This window comes from Chiloscyllium punctatum, chromosome 1 (assembly GCF_047496795.1).
Source record: "Chiloscyllium punctatum isolate Juve2018m chromosome 1, sChiPun1.3, whole genome shotgun sequence".
Classification (NCBI taxonomy): Eukaryota; Metazoa; Chordata; class Chondrichthyes; order Orectolobiformes; family Hemiscylliidae; genus Chiloscyllium; species Chiloscyllium punctatum.
In genome coordinates, this window is record NC_092739.1 from 78,444,059 (window position 1) to 78,471,286 (window position 27,228).

The 27,228-nt window shown below is 41.3% G+C and overlaps 1 protein-coding gene across 2 annotated transcripts in view; it reads right to left on the bottom strand.

Moving 5' to 3' along the window:
- clocka (clock circadian regulator a) overlaps nt 1-27,228 on the bottom strand; it is a 143,548-nt gene that overhangs the window by 74,001 nt on the left and 42,319 nt on the right. Inside the window, exons 9-10 of one of the 2 annotated variants that reach the window (XM_072569528.1) lie at nt 13,277-13,446; nt 6,453-6,566 (exon numbers count right to left, since the gene is read on the bottom strand). In XM_072569528.1, coding sequence (XP_072425629.1) covers nt 6,453-6,566; nt 13,277-13,446 — 284 coding nt within the window. The remainder of the gene's footprint in view (nt 1-6,452; nt 6,567-13,276; nt 13,447-27,228) is intronic. The other variant, XM_072569529.1, reaches the window with a different exon arrangement.

Consider the following 27,228-nt stretch of genomic DNA (forward strand, 5'->3'; position numbering starts at 1 on the left):
ATAAGTTCAGGATCAGTTCCTGCAGATTGGAGGGTGGCTAATGTTGTCCCACTTTTTAAGAAAGGAGGGAGAGAGAAAACAGAGAATTATAGACCAGTTAGTCTGACCTCAGTGGTGGGGAAAATGCTGGAGTCAATTATAAAGGATGAAATTACGACACATCTGGATAGCAGTAACAGGATAGGTCAAAGTCAGCATGGATTTATGAAGGGGAAATCATGCTTGACTAATCTTCTGGAATTTTTTGAGGATATAATTCTGAAGATGGACAAGGGAGATCCAGTGGATGTAGTATACCTGGACTTTCAGAAAGCCTTTGATAAAGTCCCACATAGGAGGTTAGTGAGCAAAATTAGGGCACATGGTATTAGGGGCAAAATACTGACATGGATTGAAAATTGGTTGGCTGACAGGAAACAAAGAGTAGTGATAAACGGCTCCCTTTCGGAATGGCAGGAGGTGACCAGTGGTGTGCCGCAGGGATCAATGCTGGGACTGCAGCTTTTTATAATGTACATTAATGATATAGGTATTAAAAGTAATATTAGCAAATTTGCTGATGACACAAAGCTGGATGGCAGGGTGAAATGTGAGGAGGATGTTAGGAGAATACAGGGTGACCTGGTCAAGCTAGGTGAGTGGACGGATGCATGGCAGATGCAGTTTAATGTGGATAAATGTATGGTTATCCACTTTGGTGGCAAGAACAGGCAGGTAGATTACTACCTAAATGGAGTCAATTTAGGTAAAGGGGCAGTACAACGAGATCTAGGTGTTCTTGTACATCAGTCAATGAAAGCAAGCATGCAGGTACAGCAGGCAATGGAGAAAGCTAATAGCATGCTGGCCTTCATAACAAGAGGGATTGAGTATAGAAGCAAAGAGGTCCTTCTGCAGCTGTACAGGACCCTGGTGAGACCACACCTGGAGTACTGTGTGCAGTTCTGGTCTCCAAATTTGAGGAAAGACATTCTGGCTATTGAGGGAGTCATTTCACGAGGTCTATTCCTGGAATGGCGGGACTATCTTATGCTGAAAGATTGGAGTGACTGTGCTTGTGTACACTTGAATTTAGAAGGCTGAGAGGGGATCTGATTGAGACGTATACGATTATTAAAGGATTGGACACTCTGGAGGCAGGAAGCATGTTTCCGCTGATGGGTGAGTCCCGAGCCAGAGGACACAGTTTAAAAATAAGGGGTAGGCCACTTAGAACAGAGTTGAGGAGAAACTTCTTCACCCAAAGAGTATGGAATGCTCTGCCCCAGAAGGCTGTGGAGGCCAAGCCTCTGGACACTTTCAAGAAAGAGTGGATAGAGCTCTTAAGGATAATGGAATCAAGGGTTATGGGGATAAGGCAGGAACAGGATACTGATTGAGGATGATCAGCGATGATCATAATGAATGGTGGTGCTGGCTTGAAGGGCAGAATGGCCTACTCCTGCACCTATTGTCTATTGTCTATTGTCTAGAACCATTTCAAAACTTCCCACCCTCAAGAATGACAGTTTGTAACAGGGTGATAGAGTCACAGAATCATACACCACGGAACAGACCCTTTGGTCCAATATATCCATGCTGACCAATTTTCCCAAACTAAATAGCCCCATTTAGCTGTGTTGGACCCATTCCCTCCACACTTTTCCTATTCATGTATTCATCCAAATATCTTTTGAATGCTGTAACCTACCTGTATCTACCACTTCCACTGGCAATTCATTCCACATATCAACTACTCTGTGTGAGTGATTGCTCCTCAGGTCCCTTCTAAATCTTTCTCTTCTCACTTTAAAAAATATGTTCTCTAGTTTTGAGCTCTGCTACTCTAGGGTAAAGACCTTTGCTATGCACCTTATAAATGCCACTCATCATTTTATAAATCTCTAAGGTCACCCCTCAACCTCTTACTCTCCAGTGAACAAAGTCCAAGCCTATCCAGCATCTTCCCAGAAACTTTCTCATAAATCTTTTCTGCACCCTCTCCAATTTAATAATATCCTCCCTATAGCAGGGCGACCAGAACTGTATACAGTAACCCAATGTCCTCTACAACTGCAACATGATGTCCGACCTCCTATACTCAATGAATAATGAATGCAAGTGTGTCAAATGCCTTCTTTACCACCCTGCCTACCTGTCATGCAACTTACAAAGAAGTGTGCACCTGTTCAACAACACAGCCCAGTACCCTACTGTTAACTGTATAGATCCTGCCTTGTTTGACTTACCAAAATGCAACACCTCGCACTTATCCAAATTAAACTACATCTGCCATTCCTTGGCACATTAGCCCAATTGATCAAGATCACTTTGTAACCTTAGTTAACCTTCTTCAACATACGATGGAATTTAACAAGATATGGTATGCCCCATCCCAAGAAAGACATCTTGTGGGCAGCCAACAAACTAAAAAGCATGTTTGGCACCATAACACCCTGTGGGTGAGCTAAACAGTGGAGAGGATCCAATTGGCCAACAGCTCCAGTAAGCTCACCAGCAACAAGAGCTCAGTAGTGGGGCATGCTGGGACTCTATACTATGAAAAAGGCCCAATGGATTCTGGAGTGAGGTAAATGGGGGTATTGAGAGGGAAAGGCTTGGTCATGTTAATTCGAATGGAGTGGGTTGTTAGGTAGCAGCTAGAAAAGCACATAAAATGAGGGAGATCAGAGTGCCACCTTCAGTGGAAGTTCCCTGGTGCTCAAAGATCAACTCCTGCAAGACAGTACTCACCTTTTGCTGCCCAGATTTTTAAAAAAGAACAGACTGTCCTCTCTCATCTAACTGCCAATTCCAACCATATTACGGAGTGGCCAGTGTAATGTTCAGGTAAAGGCGCTCATGAATAAGCCAAATTGACCTCTAATTATTCATTTATAACATGGTTGATGGACTGCTGACTTTGGCACTTGCCAACCTGGCACAATGTGGGAGTGGGTCAGGCAGCATCCAAGGAACAGGAGAATCGACGTTTCGGGCATAAGCCCTTCTTCAGGAATGAGGAAAGTGTGTCCAGCAGGCTAAGATAAAAGGTAGGGAGGAGGGACTTCGGGGAGGGGCGTTGGGAATGCGATAGGTGGAGGGAGGTCAAGGTGAGGGTGATAGGCCGGAGTGGGGTGGGCGCGGAGAGGTCAGGAAGAAGATTGCAGGTGAGGAAGGCGGTGCTGAGTTTGAAGGATTTGACTGAGGCAAGGTGGGGGGAGGGGAAATGAGGAAACTGGAGAAATCTGAGATTGAACTCAGATTTGTGCGTTGCATTTTCTAAATGAGCTAGCCATCATTAGCTCCTTTCATATCCACTTTCACCATCACTTGTGCTCTTCGCCTTCATGTCTCTTCTACAGAACTTCTTTTACCTTTGTTTTTCTACTATCATCTCCTGCTTCTATTACTGCCTCACTACCATCACTCACTTCCATTACTATCCCTACCTTTGAACTACTTATCCAACCTCTGTACCATCTATCTCACCATATTCCCTGCGCTGAGTGGTGGCATATTCACCTTCCAATCAGTACTTTGTCTGGCTCCTAAAAAAGATGAGCACTTTGGGGACAGTGACCACAATTCGGTGACTTTTACTCTAGTGTTGGAGAGGGATACGTGTGCACTGCAGGGCAAGAGTTATAGCTGGGGGCAGGGAAATTATGATGCGGTGAGGCACGACTTAGGATGCGTAGCTTGGAAAAGTAGGCTTCAAGGGAAGGGCGCAATTGATATGTGGAGCTATTTCAAGGAGCAACTATTGAGTGTCCTTGATAAATATGTACCTGTCAGGCAGGGAGGAAAGGGTCGTGTGAGGGAGCCGTGGTTTAATAAGGAATTGGAATCCCTTGTTAAAGGGAAGAGGGCGGCCTATATAAAGATGAGGCGTGAAGGTTCAATTGGGACGATTGAGAGTTATAAGGTAGCCAGGGAGGATCTGAAGAGAGAGCTAAGAGCAGCAAGGAGGGGACATGAAAAGTCCTTAGTTGGTAGGATTAGGGAAAACCCAAAGGCTTTCTATAGGTATGTCAGGAATAAAAGAATGACTAGGGTAGGAATAGGTCCAGTCAAGGATAGTAGTGGGCAGTTGCATGTGGAGGCTGAAGAGATTGGGGAGACACTGAATGAATACTTTTCGTCAGTATTCACTCAGGAACAGGACATTGTTGCCAATGTGAATACTGAGTCACAATTAATTAGAATGGATGGCTTTGAGGTATGTAGGGAAGAGGTGTTGGAAATTCTGGAAAGGGTGAAAATAGATAAGTCCCCTGGGCCTGATGGCATTTATCCTAGGGTTCTCTGGGAAGCAAGGGAGGAGATTGCAGAGCCATTGGCTTTGATTTTTATGTCCTCGTTTTCTACAGGAATAGTGCCAGAAGACTGGAGGCTAGCAAATGTGGTTCCCTTGTTCAAGAAGGGGAGTAGGGATAACCCTAGTAACTATAGGCCAGTGAGTCTCACTTCTGTTGTGGGCAAAGTCTCAGAGAGAATTGTAAGGGATAGGATTTATGAACATCTGGATAGGAATGATGTGATCAAGGATAGTCAGCATGGTTTTGTGAAGGGCAGGTCGTGCCTCACAAACCTTATTGAATTCTTTGAGAAGGTGACTAAGGAAGTGGACGAGGGTAAAGCGGTAGATGTGGTGTATATGAATTTTAGTAAGGCGTTTGATAAGGTTCCCCATGGTAGGCTACTGCAAAAAATACGGAGGTATGGCATTGAGGGTGAGTTGGAGGTTTGGATTAGGAATTGGCTGGCTGGAAGAAGACAGAGGGTAGTAGTTGATGGTAAAGGTTCATCTTGGAGTGCAGTTACTAGCGGTGTTACGCAAGGATCTGTTTTGGGACCATTGCTGTTTGTCATTTTTATAAATGACCTGGAGGAGGGGCTAGAAGGTTGGGTGAGCAAGTTTGCGGATGATACGAAAGTCGATGGAGTTGTTGACAGTGAGGAAGGATGTGTCAGGTTACAGCGGGATATAGATAAGCTGCAGAGTTGGGCAGAAAGGTGGCAAATGGAATTCAATGTGGGTAAGTGTGAGGTGATTCACTTTGGTATGAGTAACAAAAAGATGGGGTACTGGGCTAATGGTCGGATACTTGGTAGTGTGGATGAGCAGAGGGATCTTGGTGTCCATGTACACAGATCTCTGAAAGTTGCCACCCAGGTAAATAGTGCTGTGAAGAAGGCATATGGCGTACTGGCTTTTATTGGTAGAGGAATTGAGTTCCGGAGTCCTGAGGTCATGTTGCAGTTGTATAAGACTCTGGTGCGGCCGCATCTGGAGTATTGTGTGCAGTTTTGGTCGCCATACTATAGGAAGGATGTGGAGGCACTGGAACGGGTGCAGAGGAGGTTTACCAGGATGTTGCCTGGTATGGTAGGAAGATCGTATGAGGTAAGGCTGAGGCACTTGGGGCTCTTTTCATTGGAGAAAAGAAGGTTTAGGGGTGACTTGATAGAGGTGTACAAGATGATTAGGGGTTTTGATAGGGTTGACCATGAGAACCTTTTTCCACGTATGGAGTCAGCTATTACGAGGGGGCATAGCTTTAAATTAAGGGGTGGTAGGTATAGGACAGATGTTAGGGGTAGATTCTTTACTCAGCGAGTCGGGAGTTCATGGAATGCCCTGCCAGTAGCAGTGGTGGACTATCCCTCTTTATGGGCATTTAAACGGGCATTGGATAGGCATATGGAGGATAGTGGGCTAGTGTAGGTTAGGTGGGCTTGGATCGGCACAACATCGAGGGCCAAAGGGCCTGTACTGCGCTGTATTGTTCTTTGGCTCCATTCCCCACTCCAGAAATTTAGGCACATACTGCTACTCAACAGTCAGAAGAATCAACTTGGATGCTGCCTGAACTGCTGTGCTCTTCCAGCACCACTAATCCAGAGTCTGAAGAATCAAGTTGCTTTTCACATGTGGGAATGTATTCCATCAGTTTTAAAAATCACGCTCACCCTCTGATAACATTGAGTAAATGGCTAAAACAATCTGCTGAATTAATTTAGGAAGTGAACCAAACAGTTGAATGTTGTTACGATACTGCAGAATTGTGTTATTGGATTTAACTCCTGCACATAGTTCAATATTTAAAACCTTTCATCTAATTTCAACAACCTGAAATCTCATTGACAAATACAAAATGACAGTAAAATGAAAATCAACATTATTGATCAGTTTGCATTTTGTCAATTAAATATCTTTTAAATTCAAGTAATCAGGAAGTTGTACAAAGTACACACATGAACAATGAAACCTCCAGTGTCATATGCAATAGCACTGACAATAAAGTACATGACAAGTGAAAATATTGACTAACAACATAAATCCAGATCAAGTCTCAAAAAGTTATAAATCTCTATTTATTAGCATTTTCAAAAACACAGAAGTAAAGATTGAAGTAAACATTGCATAGAAAATCAAATATACAAATTAATGTGAGAAAACAACTTACCGCTATTCAGTGACTTTAAGTTCCCTATGAATTTTACATATTCATATACAGGAGGTTCTTCAGGGTCTACTGTTCCTCTTAGCATGTGGCAACAGAATTCTAACTGATTGTTTGCTATAAAGACAAAGTGAAAATTCCAACCTCAGTCTCAGAACATAAAAGGAAATTAGTGAAATTATCGACAGAAGTGAAAAATCTCCTAAAATCAAACTGTCTGTCCTGCAGGGAAAGCTTCATTTTTAGAATGGAAACATCCTCCACTTAGTAAGAGTAACAAATTGTAATAAATACGGTAGTAACAATGTACATAACAGATTTTTCAAAAAAAAAGAATGTGTTTATTCTACAGGCGTGTGGAAGATGTCTCGTTTTTAAGATCGAAGGTAATCCTACTCAGCTGGGAATAAAACAAGTTCTTCCCGTTACAAGAGTCTAAACACATCACGACTCTAAGTTAACTAATGTCTTCACAGAAATGTAATACTTTTGGGCAGGATGGAATATCTGGTTGCAAACTAGAAATAATTAAAATGTAATTCTTCAGTATCGGGCTTCATGAAACATGAGAAATGGATATAAGCATTTTATGATCATAAGTTAGCCGGCTCGTTGAGCTGGAAGGTTTGTTTTCAGACGTTTTGTCACCATGACTGGGTAGCATCACCAATGAGAGTCTCCAGTGAGGCACTGGTGGTATGTCTCACCTCTCTATTTATAGGTCTTGGTTTCTTCAGGTAGGTGATGTCATTTCAGAGACTTTTTTTCAAAGGAAGGTAGAAGGGATCCAAGGCGATGCGTTTATTGATGGAGTTCTGGTTAGAATGCCATGCCTGTAAGAATTCTCGTGCATGTCTTTGTTTCACCTTACATTAAAGACATATTAGAAATGACTTGCAGACTACTCAGAGCTCTTGGCAACATGGTAGCTCAGAAACCTACCAACACACTTAAACAGCGACTGATGAACCTAAGGGATCCATTAGATACTATCAGCAAAACTAACGTCATTTACAAAATACCATGCAAGAACTGTTTAAAATAACACTACAAGCAGGAAACTTGCCACCAGGATACATGAACACCAAAACACACTACCCACTATCATTACTTTCCATACATACAGACAAAGAAGGGCACCACTTTGACTGGGACAACACACACATCCTAAAACATGTGAAACAAAAACACACATGTGACTTCTTAGAGGCATGGCATTCTAACCAGAACTCCATCAATAAACACCTCGACTTAGATCCCATCTACCTTCCATTGAAAAAAAACGGAAATTACATCACCCACCTTAAGGAACCAAGACCTATAAATAGAGAGGTGGGACATACCACAAGTGCTTCACCAGACTCTCACTGATGATGGTACCTCGTCATGGTGATGAAACATTTGAAACAAACCTTCCAGCTCAGCCAGCTAACTTACATACATATCATCAACCTGAACTACAAATCTTCCCAAAAATTGGTAATTTTATGATAATTTTACAGATGCTATTTAAATTAAACTGTTTAAGGTTGAAATAGAACTTTGACCTGTAAATGCCAACTGCCTCTTAATATTTGCAAAGTATGGTAGATCACTTATTATTTTACTAGCATAGGTGGTGAATGGCCTACAAGTGTGAATGCTGCATGTAAAATAAGCAACAAACTAGTTGTGCCTTTGGGTTTAGTGATCATAATTCTATTAGTTTCAAAATGGTTATGGAAAAAGATAAGCCTTCCAGAAAAGTTAACATTTTTTAATTAGAGTAACGCAAATCTTAATGGTATGAGACAAGAACTTTTAAAAATTGACTGGAGTAGACTGTTGGCAAGTAAAAAGATGACTGACAAGTGGGAAGCTTTCAAGAGTGTGATAACAAGAGTTCAGAGGCATTATGTTCCTGTTGGGGTGCAGGGTACAACTGATAAGATTAAGCAACAATGGATGAATAAAGATTTGAGGTTCTAGTCAAGAAAAAACAGAGAATCTTATTTTAGATGTGGACTACTTAGTTCAACTGAATCAATATAAAGAGTGCAAGGGCATTTTTAAGGAAGGCAAAGAGAGGATATGAGTTTGCATTGGCAAATAAGGTTAAGGATAATCCAAAAAGATTCTATAAATACATTAAGAGCAAGAAACTAGACAGAGGTAGGGCCTCTTAAAGATCAAGGAGGTCATCTTTCTGTTGAACCCCAAGAGATGGGAGAGATACTAAGCGAATATTTCACATCAGTTTTTAGTGTGGAGAAGGAAATGGAGTCTAGAGAATGCAGAGAAACAAATTTTGATGTTTTAGAAACCATTAACATTACAGAAAAGGAAATTTGGGAGGGATTAGAGAATACAAAGGTGGATAAAACTCTGGGATGTGATTTAATATCTCACAGAACATTGTGGAAAGTAAAGGAGGAAATTCCAAGACCTCTTGCAGAAATATTTGCATCATCTATAACTACGCATGAGGTGCCTGACGTCTGCAGGGTGGTTAATACTGTGTTTTTGTTAAGAAAGATTGTAAGGAGAAAACATGGAACTACAGACCTGTGAGTTTGACATTGGTTGTGGGTAAATTATTGGAGGCAATTATCAATGATAGGATTTATGAACATTTGAAGAGGCAAAACTTGATTAAGGACTGTCAGCATGATTTTGAAGGAGGAAATCATATCTCACAAACTTGAGTTTTTTGAGGAAGTTACCAAAAAAGATTGAAGAGGACAGAGCAGTTGACGTTGTTTACTTGGACTTTAGTAAAGCCTTCCACAAGGCTCCACATGGTAGACTAATTAGTAAAGTTACATCACAGGGATTCCAGTCAACCTTTGTATCCAATTGGGTACATAATTGGCTTAACGGCAGGTGACAGCATGTGGTGGTGGAGGGCTACTTCTTAGATTGGAGGCCTGTCACAAGAGATGTTCATCAGGGATCAGTTCTGGGTCATTTTTGTTTATCAGTTATATCAATTATTTGGATGAGAAAGGCATGGTTAGTCAGCTTGTAAGAGACACCAAAATTGGTGGCATAGTAGACAGTGAAGAAGGTTTTCCAGGATTACAAAAGGAACTTGATCAGATGGGTCAACAGGCTGAAAAATGGCAAAATAGAGTTCAATCTGGATAAATGTGAGGTGCTGTATTTGGTACAACAAACAAGGGTAGGCTTATACAAATAATACTGGATTAGTGGTGCTGGAAGAGCACAGCAGTTCAGGCAGCATCCAACGAGCAGCGAAATCGACGTTTCGGGCAAAAGCCCTTCATCAGGAATAAAGGCAGTGAGCCTGAAGCATGGAGAGATAAGCTAGAGGAGGGTGGGGGTGGGGAGAGAGTAGCATAGAGTACAATGGGTGAGTGGGGGAGGAGATGAAGGTGATAGGTCAAGGAGGAGAGGGTGGAGTGGATAGGTGGAAAAGGAGATAGGCAGGTTCGACAAGTCCAGACCAGTCAAGGAGAGTGTGCTGAGCTGGAAGTTTGAAACTAGGATGAGGTGGGGGAAGGGGAAATGAGGAAGCTGTTGAAGTCCACATTGTCACATGGAGAATAATAGATAGAGTTAATGGCAGTCGTTTCTCCAGGATGGGGGATTTGAAGACTGGGGGCATATTTTTAAGGCGAAAGAGAGATTTAGAAAGGTGGTGGTGGAAGGAGGAAGTGGTAGATGTGGGTGCAATCGCAACATTTAAAAGACATTTGGATAAGTACATGAATAGGAATGATTTGGAGGGACATGGGCCAGGAGTAGACAGGTGGGACTCGTTTAGTTTAGGATTATGTTCGGCATGGACTGGTTGGACTGAAATGTCTGTTTCCGTGCTGTATGACTTTGTGACTGTAAGTGTGATTACTTGAGGAATCATTTGTTTAAGGAATAACTAAAATGAAATAATTAAACAAATTTATTCTCAAGGTAAACTTTCGAGCAATTAATCAAGGATGATTGTCAGGAAGTCATTGTAATCTGAACCAAAAATACGAAGCAGCAAATTTACTTTCCATGCCAGGATTTAAATATCAAAATAATCCAAAACTGTGGATATAACAACCTACAATAAAAATTGGATATAAAATCCACACAAGCACCAAAGGAAATCTAATGGCTTCAGTCTACCAAATTCATTTCATAATTTTCAATGCTTGCTGGATGACTATTAACAAAACATTAAACAACCCATGAATGCCACAGAGCTTCATTTCAAATCAAGCTATGAAAGCACTCTCATTTTCATTCAGAAGATCATAAGGTATAGGAGCAGAAATTAGGCCACTCAGACCATTCAGTCTGCTTAGCCATTAAATCATGGCTGGTAAGTTTCTCAACACCATTCTCCCGCTTTCTCCCCATAACCCTTGATCCCCTTTTCAACCAAGAACCTATATATCTCAGTCTTAAATATACTCAATGACCTGGCTTCCACAGCCATCTGTGGCAGTGAATTCCATTGATTCACCACTCTCTGGCTAAAGAACTTTCTCCTTATCACCGGTCTAAAAGGTTTTCCCTTTAGTCTAAGTTCGGGTTCAAGTCTCTCCTAATAATGGAAACATTTTCCCAACATCCACTCTATCCAGGCCATTCAGTATTCTGTAAGTTTGAATTAGTTTCCTCCCTCAGCCTTCTAAATTCCATCGAGTACAGACCCAGAGTTGTCAAACGTTCCTCACATGTTAAGCTTTTCATTCCTGGGACCATTCTCGTGAACCTCTGCTGAACACAATCCAGGGCCAGTCCATCCTTCCTAAGATATGGGGCCCAAAACTGCACACAGTACTCCAAATGTGGTCTGACCAGAATCTTAGAGTCTCAGAAGTATATCTCTGCTTGTATATTCAAGTTCTCTCAAAATAAATGCCATCATTACATTTGCCTTCCTAACTACTGACTCAACCTACAGGTTTACTTTGAGAGAATCCTAGACTAGAACTCCCAAGTCTCTTTGCACTTCAGACTTCTGAGTTTTCTCCCCATTTCGAAAACAGTCCATGGTTCTATTCTTCCTACCAAAGTGCATGACCTCACACTTTCCCACACTGCAGATTCCAAAATGTGCAGTATCAGTGATTTTCATGCTGTTATTACAGGACATCAACTACTTTAAAGCCTTTTGTGTGAATGATCCAAGAAACAAAGTCGAGAGATAAGCCATTCAATAAGCCAACTAGAAAATGAATGTAAAATTTATTCCTCTAGTTTGTCTGACCCGCGTATGAAAATATATACAAGTTTGACAATGGTGAGGTAGGAATCTAACCATGGATCCTAGAAATTATACAAAGCAGTATCACCTTCAGAGTGTTCTTCAGAAAAATCATGATTGTTTGGAAACCAAGATCATTAAAATCACTACCCTCATTTTTAAATTCTCTTCCCAATTCATTTAGAGAAAACACACCATTCTTTTCATAATATAGCCTGAGATATTTCTGCATTGCATTGTTTATTAGGTTTGAACTAAACATCTGCTGCAAGAAGTTACTTCTAGGGTTTATGTAAAAAGCGTCTTGTCAAACTGAAACTAAAATATTCTACACTTCTGTTTACTAATAAAGCAACTCAAAGAAAAAAAAATCAGCTGGTTTTGCAATACCAGCAAGTGGGAAGTGAGCTTAATAAAATTCCATGGACTTTAATTTTCTAAGTTCAGTGAACCAGAAAACTTCAGATTCAACCAGTCATTGCTGTAGGCTGAATGCAATAATATACAAGTTTCAGGGTTTTAATAAAGCTCTGTAAGAAGAAATTGTTTAGAATTAATTCTCTAAGATATCTAGCAGAGAGCATTCTTACAATATTCAATATTTCAGAGAACAAATTCCAACTCCCTTGACCTTTTTTTTAAGGGAACGTCACCCCAGGTAATGAAAGCTATTCAAAATGTTAAGGACTGAAACATAAGCTCAATGTAATGGATATGCTCGATAATTCTTAGCGTATAAAGGAATTAGTTAAAAAATAGAAGCAGTTAGGAATTAAGTTAAAAATCACACAACGCAGGTTATAGTCCAACAGGTTTAATTAGAAGCACACTAGCTTTCGGAGCGACGCTCCTTCATCAGGTGGTAGTGGAGGGCTCAATCCTAACACACAGAATTTATAGCAAAAATTTACAGTGTGATGTAACTGAAATTATACATTGAAAATTGATTGTCTGTTAAGCCTTTCATCTGTTAGAAACCATGACAGTTTCACTTCTTTCATATGTAAATCACAAAACCTTTTTTTAAAAAAAGTTGCATTCTCGGGTTAGCTGTTAACAATGGTGACAGCTAGACAATATGTTGAAGGTGTTAGCCCCCTGTGTTCTCTGTCTATGCCATGATGTTTAGATTGATTCTAATCTAAAAAGTGAGATAACGGAGTTTTACATAAATTCATGCAACCTTTGAGCTCAGAGTTCTACATGAATGCATGCAGTTTTTGAGCAAAGTGCAATGTAACCCTACAAGTACAAATTCACCCCACAAAATATGTGTGTGCATGTGGGTCTTTGTATGTCTGTGTGTGTCTGTCTGTCTGGGTTGGGGGTTGTGAGTGTGAGAAAAGTGTATGTGTGTGTGTAGTGAGTGCAGAGTGTCTTAAGTCTGTGAGGGGGTGCATGTGTGAGTGTGTGGGTGTCTGTGTGTATGTGTGTATAGAAGTGCCTGTGTGTGTGTGTGAGAGTGTTTGCGTTTAGGAGTATCTGTGTGTGTGTATATTGTGCAATAGTGGTCACTTGTAATGTAACATGAACCCAAGGTTCCGGTTGAGGCCCTCCCTATGGGTACCAAACTTAGCTATCAGCCTCTGCTCGGCCACTTTTCTCTGCTGCCTGTCCCGAAGTCCACCTTGGAGGATGGTCACCCGAAGATCCGAGGCTGAATGTCCTGGATCGCTGAAGTTTTCCCCAACTGGGAGGGAACCCTCCTGTCTGTTGATTGTTGTGCGGTGCCCATTCATCCGTTGTCGTAGCCTTTGCTCGGTTTCCCCAATGTACCATGCCTCCGGGCATCCTTGCCTGCAACGTACAAGATAGACAACGTTGGCTGAGTCACATGAGTACCTGCCATGTACAAGGTGGGAGGTGTCCCCACGCGTAATGGTGGTATCTATGTCCACACTCTGACACATCTTGCAGCGTCTACCGTGTCAGAGTTGTATGGAGTTGTCCTGAGAGCCGGGCAGCTTGCTACGAACAACGATCTGTTTGAGGTTTGGCGGTTGTTTAAAGGCAAGTAGTGGAGGTGTGGGGAAGGTCTTGGTGAGGTGCTCATCGTCATTGATAATGTGTTGCAGGTCATGAAGAACATGGCATAATTTTTCATCTCCTAGGAAATACTGAACAACGAAGGGTACCCTGTCAGTTGCAGCATGTGTCTGTCTCCTGAGGAGGTCATTACTGTTCCTTGCTGTGGCACATTGGAACTGGCGGTCAATGAGTTGAGCATCGTACCCCGTTCTTGTGAGGGCATCCTTGAGTACTTCCAGGCGTCCATCACGTTCCTCCTCATCTGAGCAGATCTGGTGTATGCGTAGGGCTTGTCCATAGGGGATGGCTGTTTTAATATGCTTTGGGTGGAAGCTGGAGAAGTGTAGCATTGTGAGGTTGTCTGTGGGTTTGTGTTAGAGTGTGGTGCTGAGGTGTCCATCCTTGATGGAGACGCATGTGTCCACACACACATATGGTCCGAGAGACATATGATCCGAGGCAAATTTGCAACTTTGCACAACTAAGTCAGATAAAATTAACCAGGTGCAAGATGTTACATACTAAAAGACAAACAGGTGGTACAAACAAACAGAAACAAAAATTGCTACAGAAACCCAGCAGATCTGGCTGCATCTGTGGACAGAAACTTACTTAACCTTTCAAATCCTTCATCAGAACTATAATAGCTAGAAAAAGCTAATATTTATGCTGAAGATGGAGGCTGGTGAGTGAAAGGAATGCGCAGATAGGTAGAGACAGAGCCCAGAGTGGAAGCAAAAAAGGAGAGGCAGACAAAGGGATTGTTGATAGTAAGCCAGGCAAGAGGAGAAGTTAGATAGGTGATAATGAGAATATGAGAAGTTGAACATGGGTTGGGTGTGCTGAAAGCAACCCATTTCATGACAGGACCTGGGGTTGTGGAGGTAGGTAATAGACAAAGAAGGAAGCATTAATGGCGACAAGGCAGGAGAGAGAAGGGGAATGTGTGTGTGATTGTGGAATCTCAGTGCAGGTTGCAAAAATGATGGCTTATGATTTTTTAGAATGCGGAGGCAGATGGGCTGGAAAATGAGATCCAGGAGGACACTACTGTTGTTGTGGGAGGGAAGAGAAGGAGTGAGAGCAGAAATTCACCAAATGGGTTGTACATGACTGAGAGGCATGTCAATTGGCAGTGGGAAGAAATTTAAATTATTTTTTTGTCTCTATATTCACAAAGGAAAAGGATTATGTTGATATAGCAATCCAAGAGGAACAATGTGAAATATTAGACAAAATAATTACAATGAGACAGCAAGTGTTAAAAGAGTTGAAATCCTCTGCAGTAAATGAGTCACCAGGGCTGGATGGATTGCTCCTTAGAATGAAGAACGTGTTCAGGGAGTAAACAGCAGATGTTCTGAGGATTACTTTCCAACATGTACATGCACAGGTGAAGAACTAAGGACTAAGGAATACAAATGTGGTCCTGTTGTTTAGCAAGGGTACAAAGGAAATTCCAAACAATTATAGGCCAGGGTAGTTTTTTTTCTGTGGTGTGCAAATTGTTAGAATCAATTCTGAAAGATCAGATAAACTGTCAATTAAAAATGCATGGACTAGTCAGAAAGGCTTTGTTAAGGGAAGGTCATGCTTTATAATTTTGATTAAAGTCTTTGATGAAGTGACAAGGAGGATCGATAAGAGTAGTGCAGTGGACGTCGTCTTCATGAATTTTAGTAAGACATTTGACAAGATCCCACATGACAGACTGGGCAAAAAAGTAAATGCCCATGGGAATACAGGGTAATGTGTCAAATAGAATGGAAAGTTAGACAGTAACAGGAAACAAGGGTAATGGTCGATGGCTGCTCTTGACACGGTGTGCAGAGGCCTTGGTGTTAGGATCCCTATTTGTTTTACCGATTAACAAGTTGAATTTGAACATGGGGGAAATTGGGAAATTTGCGGATGACACAAAAATTGGTTGTGTAGAGAATAGCCATAAACTTTGAAATTATACAGATGGGGCGGTGAAGTGGGCAACAAGGCGACAGATGGAATTCAACTCTCATAAGTCTGAGGTAATGCAATTAGGGGGGGTCAAACCGCAAGAGGGAATATGCAATAAGCAGGAATATATTGAGAAGGGTAAATGAAAAGAGAGATCTTGGTGTGCAAGTGATAAGAAGGCATATAGAATGCTATCCTTCATTGACAGAAGTATAGAATACAAAGTAGGGATATAATGATGATGAAACTGCATAAAACACTGATGAAGCTACAACTGGAGTACTGTGTGTCATTCTAGTGAACTGAAAATGTGTTGCTGGAAAAGCGCAGCAGGTCAGGCAGCATCCAAGAAGCAGGAGAATCGACGTTTCGGGCATGAGCCCTTCTGGTGATCGCATTACAGGAAGGATGTAATTGCTCTGGAAAGAGTGCAGAGAAAATGTACTGGAAGATGGCAAAGGTTGGAGAATTGTAGTTTTGAGGAGAGATTGGAGAGTTTGGGATTGTTTTGCTCATGACAGAGAAGGCTGACGGGTGACATGATTGAGGTATACAAAATTGTGGGGGGTAGAGACAGAATAGACACAAGGAACTGGTTTACTGTGGCAGAGAGTTCAAAAACCAGGAGTCATAGATTCAAGCTAAGTGGCAGAAAGATTAGAGGGGATGTGAGGAAAAACCTTTTTCTGCGAAGGATGGCGGGTGTCTGGAATTCACTTAGGAGTTGGTGATGGAGGCAGAGACTGCAAAATGCTTGGATCTGCACCTTAAGTGTTGTAAGCTGCAGGGCTGTAGTCTGGGTTCAGGAAGATGGGATTAGAAAGGTCATCTAGTGTCTCTGGCTGCATGGACAAGATGAGCCAAATGGCCTCCATCTGTGCTGCATCATTTTTATGGTTCCAATACGAAACTATGCAAAGGTGGAAAGCATTTACTTTGGGAGTTGGAAAGCCAGCGGGAGCTGCAACAGAGCAGCTCGGAGCATAAGGCCGAGGTTAAAGGCCTACATCGCTTATTGGTAAATCATGCTTTACCAATTTATTGGAATTCTTTGAGGGAGTGAAATACACTGATTAAGAGGGAGCCTGTAGACACACTGTACGTGGATTTGCATACAACATTTATGCCACATAAAAGCTTATTGTGGAAAATAAAACCTCATGCCATAAGGGGTAGGATAATAACATGGACAGAAGATTGACTGGCTAGCAGAAAATGGAGAGTATGCATAAGTGAGTCTTGCCTGATGGTAGAACGCAACAAGGAGTCCCGCAAAGGTCTGTGCTGGGGTCTCAACTTTTTTACAATTTATATCAATGATGCAGAGGAAAGAAAAGACATGGTCACAAAATTTGCAGATGAACCAAGATAAGAAAGTGTGTTATGAAGAAGACATAAGAAAGTTTGCAGATGCATATAGATAGATTGAATGAGTGAGCAAAGGTTGAGCAGATGGTGTGTAATGTATGAAATGTTTAGTTGTTACTTTGGCAGAAAGAATGATAAAGTAGAATATTAGTTCATGGAGAAAGACTACTGAAATTTGAAGAGCAGCAGATAAATCACAAATGGTTATCATGCAGGTACAGCATGAAATCAAGACAACTAAAGTTGCTCTTGATTTATGACAAGAAAAGTTGAACATAAAAATAAGAATGTTATGCTTCAGTTATATAAGTTATTGGTGACTTGAATGCTGGGTGCAGTTGTGGTGCCCTTATTTAAGGGCAAATGTAAATGCATTTGAGGTAGTTCAAAGGAAACTAGACTGACACCTCGAATAAGTAGCTTGCCTTTTCAAGAGATAGGACAGGCTAGGCTTTTTCCATTGGAATTTCAAAGAATTACGGGTAACGTGGCTCATGTTTATACAGTCCTCAAAGATCTTAAATGGTGGACATGAAAAGCCATTTAGAAGCACTGGTTTAGAGGTCAGGTTTAGCACAGACACAAGAAGAGCTTCTTCTCTCAAAGGCTTGTGTAACTTTGAAACTCTGTACCTCAGAAGGCAGTGGAGATGGAATTACTGAGTATTTTTAAGGCAGAAGTATGGAAATTGTTGGTTGGAAAAGGGAGAATGTAATTTGAAAGACAAACAAATCAGCCATGATTTAATCAAGTTAATCAAGGTCAAATAGCCTTTTTCCAAAGGATTTTTACAAATACATTTAGGACAAAAGGGTAACTAGGGAGAGAATAGGGCCCCTCAAAGATAAGCAAGGCAGCCTTTGTGTGGAGCCACAGAAATACCAAATGAGTATTTTGCATCAGTATTTACTGTGAAAAAGGATATGGAAGATATAGACAGTAGGGAAATAGATGGTGACACCTTGCAAAATGTCTATATTACAGAGGAGGAAGTGCTGAATGTCTTGAAACAGGTAAAGGTGGATAAATCCCCAGGACCTGATCAGGTGTACCCAAGAACTCTGTGGGAAGCTAGAGAAGTGATTGCTGGGCCTCTTGCTGAGATATTTGTATCATCGATTGTCACAGGTGAGGTGCCGGAAGACTGGAGGTTGGCTAACGTGGTGCCACTGTTTAAGGGTGGTAAGGATAAGCCAGGGAACTATAGACCAGTGAGCCTGACGTCGGTGGTGGGCAAGTTGTTGACAAGAATCCTGAGGGACAGGATGTATGTATTTGGAAAGGCAAGGACTGATTAGGGATAGTCAACATGGCTTTGTGTGTGGAAAATCATGTCTCACAAACTTGATTGTTACTCCTTCAAAAAAGTCAGAGGATTGGTGAGGGCAGAGTGGTAGATGTGATCTATATGGACTTCAGTAAGGCACTCGACAAGGTTCCCAATGCGAGACTGGTTAGCAAGGTTTGATTAGATTAGATTAGATTACAGCGTGGAAACAGGCCTTTCGGCCCAACTAGTCCACACCGACCCACCGAAGCGTAACCCACCCATGCCCCTACATTTACCACCTTACCTAACACTACAGGCAATTGAGCATGGCCAATTCACCTAAGGTGCACATCTTTGGACTGTGGGAGGAAACCAGAGCACCCGGAGGAAACCCACGCAGACACGGGGAGAACATGCAAACTCCACACAGTCAGTGGCCTGGGGCGGGAATTGAACCCGGGTCTCAGGCGCTGTGAGGCAGCAGTGCTAACCACTGTGCCACCGTGCCGCCCACAATCTCATGGAATACAGGGAGAACTAGCCATTTGGATACAGAGCTGGCTCAAAGGTAGAAGACAGAGGGTGATGGTGGAGGGTTGATTAGATTAGATTAGATTAGATTACTTACAGTGTGGAAACAGGCCCTTCGGCCCAACAAGTCCACACCGCCCCGCCGAAGCGTAACCCACCCATACCCCTACATCTACATTTACCCCTTACCTAACACTATGGGCAATTTAGCATGGCCAATTCACCTGGCCTGCACATCTTTGGACTGTGGGAGGAAACCGGAGCACCCGGAGGAAACCCACGCAGACACGGGGAGAACGTGCAAACTCCACACAGTCACTCGCCTGAGGCGGGAGTAGAACCCGGGTCTCAGGCGCTGTGAGGCAGCAGTGCTAACCACTGTGCCACCGTGCCGCCCACTGTTTTTCAAAATGGAGTGCCACAAGGATCGGTGCTGGGTCCACTGCTTTTTTCATTTATATAAATGATTTGGATGTGAGCATAAGAGGTATAGTTAGTAAGTTTGCAGATGACACCAAAATTAGAGATGTAGTGGACAGTGACCAAGGTTACTTCAGATTACAACAGGACCTTGACCAGGTGGGCCAATGAGCTGAGAAGTGGCAGATGGACTTTAATTCAGATAAATGTGACGTGCTGCATTTTGGGAAAGCAAATCTTAGCAGGACTTATACACTTAATGGTAAGGTCCGAGGGAGTGTTGCTGAACAAAGAGACCTTGGAGTGCAGGTTCATAACTCCTTGAAAGTGGAGTCGCAGATAGATAGGATAGTGAAGGAGGCATTTGGTACGCTTTCTTTTATTGGTCAGAGTATTGAGTACAGGAGTTGGGAGGTCATGTTGTGGCTGTACAGGAAATTTGTTAGGCCACTGTTGGAATATCGCATGCAATTCTGGTCTCCTTCCTATCAGAAGGACGTTGTGAAACTTGAAAGGGTTCAGAAAAGATTTACAAGGATGTTGCCAGGGTTGGAGGATTTGAGCTATGGGGAGAGACTGAACAGGCTGGGACTGTTTTCCCTGGAGCATCAGAGGTTGAGGGGTGACCTTATAGAGGTTTACAAAATCATGAGGGGTATGGATAGGATATACAGACAAAGTCTTTTTCCTGGGGTCGGGGAGTGCAGATAGAGGGCATAATTTTAGGGTGAGAGGGAAAAGATATAAAAGAGACCTAAGGGGAACTTCTTCACACAGAGGGTGGTACGTGTATGGAATGAGCTGCCAGAGGAAGTGGCGGAGGCTGATACAATTGCAACATTTAAAAGGCATTTGGATGGGTAGATGAATAAGAAGGGTTTGGAGGGATATGGGCCGGGTGCTGTCAGGTGGGACTAGATTGGGTTGGGATATCTGCTCGGCATGGACGGGATGGACTGAAGGGTCTGTTTCCATGCTGTATATCTCCATGACTCTATTCTGCACCTATTGCCTATGCTCATATAGAGGCAAAAGTGGGCCATTCTGCCTGACAACTTTCTCAGCTATTCAATATGATTATGGCTAATCTAGTTCAGCCATACAGAAGACAGTACTGGAGGATAGTGATTAGTTTGGCTTCACTGGAGTGAAGGCGGCCTTAGGCCAAAAGGGTGATGGATGAAGGTATACAGGATTTGGATGACCATGATGAAAGGACACAGTTAACACCAAGAAAATGGAACCTGTTTAAAAAAAGGGGGACAGGGCGTAACCAGAAGAATTATAAATTCCATGGGGCAAGACATGCTTTGCTAGAAAGACCTACCAGTATAATCCTATTTGTCTGTATGGCAAATTGATAGATGTGGGCATTAAAGATATTTTCTAATCAACCTGTTCAGAGATATTACTGTACACCTCTGGAACAGCTAGGATTTGAGCCTAAGCCTCCTTATTCAGAGGTAGGGACACTCTCCCTGCACCTCAAAAACCAAACATGGGATTTCTAGAGTTCGGGTCAAAGCAGCTGAAGGTCACACAGGGTTGATATTCAGAGAACATGAGGTCAGTGCTGAACTTGCAAACAATGGATAATGTTTGGTGTTCAGTTCATTGTGCAAGGCGAAGAGGTAGACAGATAACATCAAATATTTCAAGGTAGTAAATGGTTCAGTGTGGTTTTTTTGAAACCATTTTTCCAATTAAAAACAAATCAATTTACCAAAGTTGGATGACTAGACACTTAGTGAAAAAGCTATTGTTGCCATTTTAAGCTGATATATTAAAACTATACCAAGTAAACACTCTTAAATACATAAAGTTTTTTTAAATTAAAAGGGGAGAAATATCAATGACTTTTTATAACATTGATCATGCTGCTCCATGCATCATGGAACTGCACCTCACCGTCACCTAAATATTGCAATTTGTGCCCTATTTTCCAATTATGCCAACAAGGAAATTCTATCCCATTTGAAAGAAATGTTTAAACCAATGCTACATCTAAATTGTCAGATAGACATAAAATTGCCCTCATCGTAATTTGAAGAGCAATGGAAGAATCAAATGGTCTAACCATGGCTCCCATTTTCTACCTCTCAGATTCCTAGCTAACATTATTCCACAACTTATATGAAGGGACATTTCCAGGTGACCTATGGAACTATATGCAATCTTTCAGGACTGGGGTAGAGTTGGGAACTGCGACAAACTGTCAAAGAGTCCACTAAATAATTATAAATTATTAATAAGTTAAAGATTGGCAAGATGCTATTTAGTAAATCTATAATTTAGTTACTAGCAATTAAATTCGCACATAGTGATACACTCAAATAGACATCATTCTTGTATTACATCAATTAATAAGTATACCGAGAAACATTTTTTTTGCGTAAGGTAGTTGTTTCAATCCATTCATTAATTATTCTTCCTGTTTGACAGATTGGGCTGGATCAGGCAGCTGGAGCACAGATCTAGAAATCCCACACAAAGTTTCCAACGGTGTAAAAAGGGTTGGAAATATATATATATTACTGTTCAGACTTTGTTAGTACCATTCTGGAAGTAGGCATTTCAGTATCTCTGCAATTGTTATGCAAGCAGCCAGAGTTTGGAAGTCTTTCTGAATCATATACGATGTATGGTAGTGTGAACTTGGATCAGAGATGTTAAGAATATAAAAATGAGAAAAAAATAATGTTGCCCCTTTTACAGTTAATCACAAAATGGGGTGGTATGAGTTCTATCTCAATTTCTAAAAAAGTGAGTTGTAATATTGTTGTTGCCAGATTGTTAATTCTGACAAGTGACACATTGTCAGGTGAAAAAACTGCATACTACAATGGAAAATTCTCCAGATTTGCAAAATTAGATCACTATTGAATAAAGTATTATCCTACAACTTATTCGATTGAAAGAATAGTTATTGATCTCACATTGCACTTGCTATTTCAAGCTTTCTTTAGATGGCTTTCATGCATTTTTCAAGGATATCACACAGAATTTTTTTAGGTTACATCAAAGCTTTCTTTCAAAAGCACTAATGGATTCTGTACCACAGAGTGTCTTTTTTAACCAAAGCAGAGCTGTGTACATGCCTATTCAATAGCTCAGCTGTGTTCTAAACCACAATTAGATCAGCACTGTAGGGTTTGCCTGTACAGCTGACAGCTTTATGAGCTCTAAAGTGTGGTGCTGGAAAAGCATAGCAGGTCAGGCAGCATCCAAGAACTAGGAGAGTCCACGTTTCAGCCAAAGGCCCTTCATCCTGAAACGTCGAACCCCCTGCTCCTTGGATGCTGCCTGACCTGCTGTGCTTTTCCAGCACCACACTCTCGACTCTAATCTCCTGCATCTGCAGTCTACACTTTTGCTTAGCTTTATGAGCTCCTCCAAAGCCTGCAAATATTCTAACAGACATGTAAATTCTCTATATACAGGGAGTGGGTAAAGGGGAAAAGGGGATGGACAGGACGAAAAAGCTTGAAGGAGGTTGAAGAAAGAACTTACGCTGATCTGCAGAGTTAAAAATCACACAACACCAGGTTATAGTGCAACAGGTTTATTTTGAAGCACTGCTTCTTCATCAGGTGGTCTTCAACATAAACCTGTTAAGACTATAAGCTGGTGTTGTGCGATTTTTAACTTTGTCCACACCAATCCAACACTGGTTCCTCCAAATCACTGATCTGCAGAGCAGCCAGGAACACCCACATTCCATGAATTAATAAAAATATTTTAAAAACGAACTGTTGTCTCAGCAAATGGAAGTGGACCTTTTTTTTAATCTAGTTGACTACATCTCCCAGAGGCAAGCCCAACTCAAACAGGAAACATGAAAACAAGGTGGCATGGTCACAAAAGCCTTTTAAATGTTATATTTGTACCCACCTCCACTACTCCCTCTTGCATACATACATGTGGCACCCTCTGCCTAAGCTGAATAAATGAAGGAAATAATAGCTTCAGATCCACAGCTTATGTCTTATTTAATCAAATGCAAAACTTGCAAATATAAATTACGTAAATGCCTTGTTGAGTAATACCTGTGGCTTCTTGTACATAATGTTTTTAATGGAACAGTTAAATACAGGATTGCACATAATGTTAAATTTTGGGTTGAGGGTTAAGTGAGATGGGAATATCATTCTTCAAAGTTACTCCATTCCAAAGCTTCCTTGAACATTATTATTTCAAAAGCAGGACACCAAATTATCAGCACTCTTTAAGCAACAAATAATCCTAACATTTACTTGAAATAAAGTTAATAATGGTCACCCATCATTGTTCTTTAAGATAAGGAGTACAAAACAACAATTCTTTCATCCCGTTTGTTACAAGGACACAGCGCATGTGACTCCAGACCCACAGCAATGTGGCTGACTCTTAACTACCGTCAGGGCAATTAGTGATGGGCAATAAATGCTGGTCTAGCCAGTGACACCCACATCCCATGAGTGAATTAAAGAAAACACACTAAGTATTATAGACAAGCACTTACTTATTACAAATTTTCTCATAATGTGAATGAGGGTCTTCCATACACAGCCACTCATGAAGCAGGTTTTGTATTCTTCTGCTTTAAGCTAAGTCTACATACAGAACTCACCAATAGATTAAAAAATTCTGCGCTCAAAAGAACATTACTGCACAGCATACAAACCTGGTCAAACAGGATTAAGAGCACTTTGCAACAAGTGGTTAAGAACCAGCAAACCAAAGTAAATCAACAACAGAGAATTGAAAAATGGGTACAAGACATGAACTTGGAAGAATGTGCTTTGGAGAAATACAGAATGCGGTCTCATTCAGATCAGGTCTTCCGCACAGGAGACAGCCAAATGCACAAAAGATACCATTTAAAAGAATTTCCAAAACAAATTACAACAAAACCTACTGATTAGTTGGAGACATCTCTTGTGATATTTCATGGCCACTAGCAAAGGTAAATTAACATTTGCAGAATGTGTGCCAGGAAAATTATATTCTTGCCCTTCATGTATTCAAATGTACATAAAGTCAAGCCATACAATTGCTCTTCTTGCATAAAAGAGATTTAAAGTGCAAAGACTAGGATAACTTAGCCACTGTGAAATTTGAAAAGACCTATAAACAGCTGCAGATATCATGAAGCAAGATTACCCAACATTTATTATTATGGTGTTTAATGTAGGCAGCCAACAACTTTATGATCCTTGCTAATTTAATGATTGTAGCCCCAAATATGGTTTTGAATTGCTGCTCATGAGTATGCATTACAAGATCAGGAAAAGTTAGGAGTTGGACTACGTAACTTACATTCTACTTGCACCTCTTAAAGAGAAAGGGTGTTGCAGTCGGGGAAGGTGTTGGAAGCCATTCTGCAGCTGATTCTGAGCAGGGAAAGACATCAGAATGATGCAATGTGGAAAAGAACAGGCTCCAAGACTTTTCAGGCTTTGGTGAAAGAAGAGGAGGAGATATATGACAAACTCAGTGAGGTCAGTGGGATTAGATAGCCATGTTGGGGAATATGAGGAGACTAGATCAGAGGATCTGGATGCCACGCAAAAAGTTCAATTACAGGTAATTCTCCTATAACATGTGCTTAGGAAACTCAATTTGGATGTAATGTGATTTGTGAATTGCAGACCTTTTTTTAATAAAGCTGTTCCCATTCGCTGTTAAGCAATTCCATCCGCGGCAACAGCGAACCCCGGCCTCAGGACCCTCTGTCTGCAAAATGCAAGTTCAGTGTATTCAGCTAAACAGGAATGCAATCAGTTTTGCTAGCCTTGAAACTTGGGAACTGCAGTCTACATTTAGAAGGAACTTTATTTCAAACCAGGGGAGAATCTTTAAGGACTGGATTTCTGCATGGGCATCACATGGCCAATCAGCTTGCACATTTTATGAAGAGCTCCGTGAAAGGTACAGTGCTGTAGTCAATTATTTTAAAGCGTTAAATTTACTGTACTATTTCATTAAAAGATATGATTTAAAGATTTACTTAGACTATGCTATCGTTTGTGCTAAGCTAACTATAATTTTTGTTTCGATTTTTACTAATATCTTTGGTGGTTTGCCCCCAACCCTGTTTTTTTCCCCATAGGCCCCATTATTGATATTGCACAATTTTCTATAACACTGTGTCACATGGGAATGCAACTGCTGCATTATAGAAGAACTATCTGTATCTCACAAGTGGAAAAAGACAGCAAATCTGGCTTCAAATCTCATATCACAGCCACTGCACTGTCAGCTTTACACATTCCTCAATGCAGAACAATCACATCACTCTCCAATCAATCTTCATTAACCATGACTAATAGTAATAAATACTTTCTCAAGCACTGCTTCAAGCTCACACACATTTCACAGTGTGTACATGATCAGCTGTCCAACCATGACAGCCACATCACTTAAACAAGTTACATTACACTCACTGATATGCTACACTTTCTTAGAGGACAAGACTGCAGGTAACACCACCTGACTGGACCTACAGTCTCAGCTGCATGTCTTTGCTCCAAAGGAAGAGTCAGTGCTTGCTGTTATTGGAGCAGCTGTAACTCAGGCCCTGCACAGTGACAGGGCTGAAACCAAAGATAAAGGAATCCTATATACAATCCTCTCAGACATCTCCCCACCCTTCTCATCCCATAATCCTTTCCTATTTGCAAACACAATTTTGCAAGTTAACTTTCAGTCTTGATTAATTGGAGAATTTATCATGGTCATGTCTCTTCCAGAGTTCACTTGACAATCAATCAGCACTGTTCCCCTCATATAGTATAATCTTTCTGTTCCCTTTACTTTGATATTCCTTATAGATTATCCTGATGACAGCAGACAAAAAGCTTTGACACGATGGCTATTTCTTTCAGAAATATCAAATCCTATACTGCCACACAACTAAAATGTAAACCGCATTAATAAGTATGGGCAATGATGCTTAATTCAGAATCAAGTAGCTGAAATTGAGAGACCATTTTTCTCCTTATTGGTACATTGTGGACAACATGGTTCTAAGTCAGAACAGTGTGTGACTTAAGGAACTTACAGGTGATGGTATTCAGAGGATGCAGTTAACTTTGTCTTTCTGTGTTTCAGGACGCAGGCTTGGATGATGCAAAAGAGGTCTCGCTGAAATACTGCAGTGAAACTTGTAGACAATACACAGCTGTCACGGTGCCAATGTGCAGCAATGGAATGTTAATGATGATGGATGGGTTGTCAATCAAGTGAACAACTTTGTCTTGGACAGTGTCAAGCATCAGTGCTATTGAACTACACTCATTCAGGAAAGTGGACAGCATTCTATCACATTGCTGACTTGTGCCTTGTACACAGTGCACAGGCACTGGGGAGTCAGGAGCATAATTATTCACCACAGAATTCCTAGCCTCTGACCAGCTCTAATCTACAGTATGTACATGGTTGGTTGAGTTCAGCTTCAGGTCTACAGTAACGCTCAGGATAGTAATGGTGGGGGATTCAATTATGACAATGCCAACGAATGTCAAGGGATGAAGGTTAGATTCTCTTTTGTTGGTGGAGGTTATAATGTGGTACTTGTGTGGAATGAGCATCATTACCTGACATTTGCACAATGTCAATGATTCTTGCCACTTATCAGCCCAAGTTTGATTGTTATTTAGGTCTAAGCCGCATATGGACACAGACTGCATCAGTACCTGAGGAGTCAAAAATGGGCCTTGAAGATTGTGTCATCATCAGTGAACATCCCCATCTCTGACTTCATCAAAAAACAAAGGTCACTGGTGAAGCAGCTGGAGATGGGTTGGCCTAAGACACAATTTTGATGAATTCCTGCAGTAATAATAATCTTCCTCAATCATCTTACTTTGCACTGGGTATGACTAAACCAGAGGAAACCTTTTTATATGATCCCCATTAATTACAGTTTTGCTAGGACTCCTTAACACCATACTCAGTCAAATGCTGCCTTGATGTCAAGGGCTATCACTCTTACCCTCTGATCTGAAGTTCAGCACTTTTGTCCGTGT